Source organism: Amia ocellicauda, chromosome 2 (assembly GCF_036373705.1).
Source record: "Amia ocellicauda isolate fAmiCal2 chromosome 2, fAmiCal2.hap1, whole genome shotgun sequence".
In the NCBI taxonomy this organism is placed as follows: domain Eukaryota; kingdom Metazoa; phylum Chordata; class Actinopteri; order Amiiformes; family Amiidae; genus Amia; species Amia ocellicauda.
Genome location: NC_089851.1, coordinates 61,979,986 through 61,988,509, shown reverse-complemented (window position 1 = coordinate 61,988,509; position 8,524 = coordinate 61,979,986). Strand labels below are relative to the sequence as shown.

At 38.4% G+C, this 8,524-nt stretch overlaps 1 protein-coding gene across 1 annotated transcript; it reads left to right on the top strand.

Annotated features, from left to right (window-relative positions):
- The first annotated feature begins 1,861 nt into the window (after positions 1-1,861).
- Positions 1,862-7,083, top strand: LOC136711732 (homeobox protein engrailed-2b-like). The gene is made up of 2 exons (XM_066688183.1): positions 1,862-2,717; positions 5,493-7,083. The coding sequence occupies exons 1-2, from the start codon at positions 2,237-2,239 to the stop codon at positions 5,807-5,809; spliced, it is 798 nt and encodes a 265-aa protein (XP_066544280.1). The 5' UTR covers positions 1,862-2,236; the 3' UTR covers positions 5,810-7,083.
- The last annotated feature ends 1,441 nt before the right edge of the window (positions 7,084-8,524 follow it).

Below are 8,524 nucleotides of genomic sequence, written 5' to 3'. Positions count from 1 at the left end.
CTATACGCACACGGTAAACAAAGCCTGGGATCGATTTTACGAGTATTAATAATCATCACAATTATAATCATAATCTGTATACATCATACATTAATGTCGTGTGTGCATGACTGTTGCTTCTGGTCCTGGGAGGTCTCTAAAATTGCCACAATCAAAAAAATGTCTCACATATGGCCGCAGTCGCATTCTGGATAAAAATATTAAAAATATAAATGTAAAGCGGACATAACAAATGACTGTTCTTTTTCATCGCCTTTTTAAAAATTCCTGCTGCACAACTGGGTATCGCCGGTCCGGCTATGGGTTTGTGTATAATAGCGTATGTATTAAAAGTGCATTTCTATTTCAATATCTCTATTCCGTTTGTATTCTAATTGTGTTGGTTTAGAAAGCTTGTTCTATGCAATAAGCAATACTAATACCCAAGTAATCCCAGGATGTAAAGAAACAATAAATGCAGCAACAACAACAACAACAACAACAACAACAACAACAACAACAACAACAGAAATACAGCTTCCCTTACAAGTTGCTGTTTGTTTTGTGTTTGGCGCCGCGCTGCATCATGTGAGCCAATATCTCATCAGTTTGTTGGCTTCATTGATCTCTTTTAAAGCCGCACCGGCCTCTTTCCTGGATTGACCTCCTCGTCGCTAGCTCAGATTCAAGAGCAACCAAACAAAGATTTCCCTTCGCACTTGAGATTACTTTTTCTTTTTTTCTTTTCTTTTTTTTTTTTGGTTGGACCGCAAGTCGGAAAAAAAGCACAGGGAATCTACGGTTGGCTGAATTTGAATTTGCAAATGTGACAAAAGATGCATCTGAACGGGACTAGTATTTGGAGACGCCTGTTCCCCCCACAATCCCCCCCAAAAAAGAAAAAAAAATCATAAGAGGAGAGGCTGATTTTGGAGACGTGATATAATGGGATACTTCATACGAAAAGTAAAACGAGATAATGTGAGCAAGAAATATAATACAATTTAAATGTAAATACAGTATGTATGTACTGGTGTACCTATGTATGCATGCAATTATATATATTCGTATTGCTTTGCTTTTACCCCGACCCATGTTCAAAGATGCCCCGAGAGGGAGGCACTGCCCATGCGATTCCAGACTGGTGGCTCTTCTTCATTGGGAAGACGAGCGATCAAAGAGGTCCTATCCGGTGCTTTCCGTGGGAGTAACACCATTTTCGGCTACTGTTTGTATTTCTCCTAGTTGTTATATTTTACCTGTTTTGTATCGTTTTTAGTTTGATTACTTTTTTCAAGTGGGGGCGGATGAGACTGCATGAAACTACTTAGCGTTGGAAAACAAGGGGTTTAGCATCGGTTTTTACTTTGAGACGTGAAGGGAAACACGCTAGTAAAATATACCACCGACCCCACCCCCCCCTCGCCTCTACACCCACCCCCTCCTCCAATCTCAGGATATTCCCATCTCATTAAATAATATTTATGCAATATTTGAGCGATGGATTGTGGGTAGCCCCCCATTGTACATGTCCATTTAATATTATGTTTTGGAAACGGCACAATAACGCAAAGGATGAACTATCCGTGGCATAGCGCTGCTGGAGAGACGGGGTTTATTCTCTCGTTTCGGCTCTTTTCCCCTCATTTTTAATGGTATGCATTTATTTATTTTGGAAGAACACTACAGCTTTAAAAGGGGGCTATAGGCGAGGCTGAGTGTGCTGTCATTTACTGGAGAGTCACGGAGTCATGTGAGCGCCTCTCTGGCCGCCCATTGGCCCAAGGCACGTGTCTAGGATACCGGATTGCGACGTCACTCGGGGGACTCGTATTAAAAATAAGAACAAAAATTCAGAGTGAAAGTATTTCACGAGCAGTTAGCACCTCTTTATTTACCCTTAGTTTAGTGCAGGAGCCCCGCTGCTGGATGGATGCAGGACACGGGACGCACCTGACCTGGCTTCCCTGAAGGCTCTTTCCACAGCAGAGAAATTCAAAGGAAAGAGCAGTTTTGGGGGAATTAAGGAACAAAACTATGATTTTTCTTTGTGAGAGCAGCACGACAGGGGCGCCGGGGGTTTAAACACACTCTTCCTCTGAAGCCCCGTCTCTCTGCCTCTCTGACTGAAGAGAGCACTGGTGCCCAGAGAGAGCAGGTGGGAACTGGACTCTGGAGCTGGAATTGGCGAACAGAGCGCACTTGAGTGCCGGGGAGCCAGAGAGGGGTTAACGGCAGCGGTGGAAAGTGCTCCAGCATGGAAGAGAACGAGCCCAGGCACAGGGAGCCGGACCGCCAGGAGTCGGGGGACGAGTCCAACAGGGCCATCATCCCTCTCCTCCAGGCTCCGGGGAACCTGCAGCTCCCGCACCGCATCACCAACTTCTTCATCGACAACATCTTGCGGCCGGACTTCGGCCGGAGGAAAGAGGGGACCTGTGTCCGGGACCAGGGCAGCCTCCCCGGCAGGGACAGCCTGAGCCCCTCTGCCCCCGGGACGGGCCGCTCAGAGGGGACGGTCTCGGGAGAAGGGACCTCCAGCCACCCTTCTCTGAACGGGGCCAAGAAGGCGGACATTGCCCCCGACGAGCCCCTGCGAGCCCGGGGAGGGGAGAGTGGCGACCAGTGCCTGAGCTCCGACTCGGATAGTTCCCAGGCCAGCTCCACCACCCCGTCCCAGCCCATGCTGTGGCCCGCCTGGGTGTACTGCACCCGCTACTCGGACCGGCCGTCTTCAGGTAAGAGCTCGACCCAGCGGGCAGCACGACCCGGGCAGTGGACTGGACTGACCTGTTTCGGTCCTTGTTGTCGTTTCTTACGACTTTCTGACGATTTCTTTACCCCCGTCCCACCCCCACACCACCCCCCGCCAACAAATAAATAAATAAATAAATATATCAATAAAAAAATAAAAAAAAAACAAATCAGCCAACCAGTGATTTCCTGGAAACTTGTGTTGATTTTTTCACATGATAGTTTGTAAAATATCTGGTTGGCTGACCCAGGGAAGAGCCGTGGCACTTTCACAAACAGGCACATTAAGGTAGAATGTATTTCCCACCAGAGAAGCAGCTTAGACAATAACGTGCGATGGGTAGCGAAGAAAGTGTAATAATAATAATCATAATAATAATATAGTAATGAAATGTATTATTATTATTATTATTAATAATAATAATAATAATAATCATAATAATAATATAAGAAATAGTACCACATTGATACCGATGTCTATAACATACTGACAGTTACAGGCATACACTGTGAATTATCCTTAGATATTACAAAAATAGCATACACAAATTACACATGAACAAATTATTACATCATTATAATAATAATAATAATAATAATAATAATAATAATAATAATTGTAAATGTAATGTAAATACGAAAGCCTCTGAATTTAATTAAAAATGTAAAGTTTTTTTTCTGTTTTTTTCTGTTTTAAAGTGCTCGCTCTTTTTTATTTTCTTTTGATTTGATTTTTCAAGAGAAACAAATCAAAAGCTTATACCGGTTATTTTAATATTTAAATATAACTGTAAATTAGTTTAAAGTATTAGATTAAAATAATAACAAAGATGTAAAAGCTTTGCTTTCTTAACCATCCAGAGAAATAGGTTGCAACCTATCCCTTTAAAATGTATTTAAATTAAATACCCACAAATCGCCTAAATTGGAAAAATCGAAGCAAAACATTGTCATTGCTATTAATTATTATCATCACTAGCATTTATATTATTTACTGATGAATTCGGTAGACAACACTTGTACATTTTGATATTAATTTATCGACTGAACTGAAAAGGAGGTAAAACAAATGTTTTTATGGAGACTAGGACACCAACAGAAGAACTTTAAATATAAATATAAACTGGCTTGGAGTTTTTCAGGAGTAAAATGTAGTTTTGCGCCATTGTTCTCTCGTAGCCTTTGTTAATATTTAATTAGCATATTTTGTGACAATGGGTAGGCCCTCTATAGTAGCGTGTTTTCGTATAAATTAGGAGCAGTAGTATACATGCGCGCAAACTCATTATATAGTCTCGCTCTCGCTCTGTTTATACGTATACATACGCACATATAACCACATACACGCAAACAAACATGCAAAGACATATGATTGTGTGAGTATATATGTATATATAGAAAATGTAAAAATACAAAAGCACATTATTGTATTGATTTGATAACATAATATCAATCATAGGCTGCGGTTTGGTTACTTCAATATTTGTATATGTAAACGTTTTATTTTATTTAACCTTTACATTTTTCCAATATGCTTTTTAAAAATGTATTTATTTTAAAGTTTTACAAAACTCTGCATGTATAGAGGCGATTCAAGCACGTGTTGTCCTCTAAAACATTTATGTTTGCTTAACATATTATTTATTTTATTCATATTATAGAAAGTGACACAATTATATCATAATTATGTGTAGGCCTAAAACGAATGCAACTGCAAAGGGAAGTATAGATACAAACACTGAAATCTAGCTAGCTGTCCATGTGTGTCACTAAAGATGCTATTTTAAAATTATTACTGCACTCAAATGTTGTATTGTTTTATCACTTCATACAACAGGAGTCTAGAGACCACCCATTGAACAGCAACATCAGACCGAAATGCCTTGTGTATTTAATGGTAGTTTTAACGCCAACGTTTGTTTCAGCATATATATATATATATATATATAATTGAAGAAGTCGTTGCGACGAGACGTACGGGCCCAATAAACACCGCAAACATTCGCCAATTAGATCACATGGACATGGCCGGGCTGTGTTTGAAGTTTCATCGCCTAAATGTTACACACGACTAAAGGCACTGATGCGAATATTTACCATCTATCTATATATCTCTCTCTGTATTTATCGATAGTTAAACACATATACATGTATAGATAGAGATAGGTAGATAAATAGATGCATTTATCAATTTTTCGAAATCAGTAGTTTATTTTCTAAAGTTTTTCATTGGTTCGGCTCCTCGTGTATCGCCTACATTTCTGAAATATTAGTCAATAATTGTACCGAATATAATTAACTTCGTAGATGCTTATCTTTCTAATCACACTGGTTACAGGACGAAACAGATTCCCTCCCCTGCTTTCCAGGGATACTGTGTGTGTCAGATATATGTGTGTGTGTGTGTGTGTGTGTGTAGATATATATACACATGCACTATTACGATTATCTAGTATAAATAATAATGAGAAAAGTTTTACTATCAATGAAAAATAAATCTATACAGGCCCAATATTTTGATATGAGTGTAAACACAATACATGATTGCTGTCGTTTATGCGTTTACCACTAGCAGTAGTCATCATCATCATCATCATCATTATCGTTTAATGATTATTATCATGATTATTATATATAATGATGTAAGGGATGTGGCGGTGTTGCGGGTGACTGGTGTATGGCTGCACAGGAGGGCTCGTTGTGTGTGTTTGTTTAAAGCTGAAACCCTAATCACACGTGTGTCGTGTCTTCATCCACAGGACCCAGATCTCGGAAACCAAAGAAGAAGACGGTGAGCAAAGAGGACAAGCGGCCGAGGACCGCCTTCACCGCCGAGCAGCTGCAGAGACTGAAGGCCGAGTTCCAGAGTAACCGGTACCTGACGGAGCAGCGGCGGCAGAGCCTGGCGCAGGACCTGGGGCTCAACGAGTCGCAGATCAAGATCTGGTTCCAGAACAAAAGGGCCAAGATCAAGAAGGCCAGCGGCAGCAAGAACTCGCTGGCTTTGCACTTAATGGCGCAGGGACTGTATAATCACGCCACCACCACAAAGGACGACAAATCAGACAGCGACTGACTCGGGACGAGGGAATCAACAATGCAATAATTTCATAACATAAGGGCCAGTGTATAAAATATACCAGCATTAATGGTTTAAAGAGATCTATTAGAGATACGTCTGCAATATTCTGTACATAGAATTTACAAGTAAGGTGTTGTACAAACTTTCAATATATGATCACTTTTGTCCTTTATTTCCTGAAATTTTAGATGCTTAAGAAAAACAAAGTGTTTTCATGACATTTTATACTTTTGATGGGCACTTGACGTTGAAACACACCGTGAAAAATGAAAAACCAACGTGCTGAACTCCAAAGATTTTCTCTGCTGCATTCAGGCAACTGTGAATTTTAAATGAATTGCTGATTGTTATGCGATATTTTATTTTATTTGATATTTTTCGTTGGTTTGCTTGTTCGTTTGTTTGTTTGTTTCAGTTCGGTTCGGTTGATCTGTTTGGCTGGTTGTTCTAAGTTTCGTCGATATTTTGATTGTGTTCAGAGGACATAGAGTTGTGCTTTTTACGAAGAGGCTCAGTCACATTTTCGTCGCATCTGTATACATATTTGTGATAATCCCACATCTGTATACACAGGGGTTTCTATCCATTAACTTGTGCCATAAGACATCTCCGTAGTGGATATTGGAAACATGTACACATTAAAAAAATAATAATAATCAAAATAAAATACAATAGACTCGGGATAATCATGTAACGTTTTGCGTATGGTTTATGTGTTTTGTATGCCGTCTCTTGGTGAAGTCGGTGATATTATGAAACAATCTCACTTTTACACACAACACGTTTTTACCCACTATAGCAGATGTATTATACTACAAACAATTTCAATCGCCAGTTTTCAATCTGCTTCTCTATTAAATGGCCTATTTTGCGTTAGCAGTTAATTTCAGGAAATATAAATGTACTGAAGCCTTTTCTGTTTAGCAAGGGAAAAGTGTATATTAAAGAGCAATATAAGTATTTGATGATTTTTGTAGCGCGATAACTATTCATTTCTATAACCCTGCCTACAGGACGAGAGAGACTGGTTAGCATAAGGACAATGATTTTAATATTCTGCTCTCTGGGCTATTGGGACACAGAGAATGATGTCGGCGCCCAAAATAAAAGACCTTTATACAAACATTCAAATATATATACAATAAATAATTCAAATAAGTTGCTCCCTGGTGCGAGGAAGTGGTTAAAATATAATGTTTTTTATTGTTGTTTGCATATAACTGAATATTTGTTGATTTTGTATTTATATAGATTATATTGAAAATCTATCCAATGACCCACGTTGCTTTTTCGAGAGTAGATTCTGGGGTGTTTACACTTCTTATTTATCTTGCAATAACTTCGTTTTTTTGTTTTTTTCCTTTACTTTTTGGGATTTTGTGAATGAAGACGTTTTCGGGGCCTTTGCATGACAGTGGAAGTTTGTTATATTATAGCCGACCTGGACGAATTAACGTGTTTATAAACTTGGCGATGCCGTAAAAATGAAGATTTGAGTTGTAGACTGTATCCATACCAAATTGTGGACTTTTTTTATTTTCTTTAATTTCATTTTGTGTGTGACTTGTGTTTTATTGTATATCTGAAAAGTGTGTATGAATTTAAATCCACCAAACTAAACACACTTTGCCTTAAAAGTTCAAAGGGGAACTTTTTGCATCTCTTTATGATACAGAACTGTGCTAAAAACAAAACAAAAAAGTATTACATTAAATGCATTCTAGTTGTGTCAAGAAAATGATTGCCTTTTATTTTAATAGCTGGTGCGACACATTTCGAACAGCAAAAAGTCTATAGAGAAATATGTACAAAATAATATTTGCGTTAATAATACAAACGCGATGGATTTTTATTTTATGTGGTTGTTTTAAAGTATTCTTTGGTATAAAAATATAATGTAAATAATTTGTATCATTTATGTTTAATTGTGTAATTACCTGCCTCCTCAGAATTGGAAAAAAACAAATAAACCTCGAAGATAATACTCTGAAGAATAACGTTTCTTCTTTATTCTGGGAGTTTAAAAGGCTGGACGTTCGTTTAAACTAGCCTCATTCGGGCAGCTTTAAAGTTGCTTTACAGGATATATAACAGCATTTCAACCGCTACATATGGTTTCTGATTACTAATGTTTTTCAATCTGCCTAGAGCCAAATAAAAGAGTCCAAAATAAGCATTTCCTTGTCATTTTGAACAGTTATGCCTGCGGAAATGACGTCAGAGATTGTTTACATAAATACGAGCTCCAAATTCTCGTGAGCGGCTCAGCTGTAACTTTATGTGATTTAAGAAAGTGCAGCCTACTGGTGTATTAAAAGATAAAACGCGTTCAGCTAAAATACAAACATATAGTCTAGATATATTTGCTACTACTATTATTATTATTATTATTATTATTATTATTATTATTATTATTATTATTATTATCATTACAAAAAACGTATCGTCAGCGTCGAAAGGATCAATGCGTGTGAAAGAAAATACAACGTGCTGAGGTTTCTCGTTCATATTTTAAACAGGCTAAGTAAACTACGAGTGTGCGTGTTAGGCTACATACGTTGTGTTCTGCCAGTAAATACATGAAGAAAGGTAGTCATTTAGCTCAGACCTTCCTCAGCACAGTCCACTGGGAAGCTCAACGCAGGGAACCGCTTTTATGCTCGGGCAAGACCTTAATGTTGCACTTTCAGTCAAAACAACAAGCAAAAT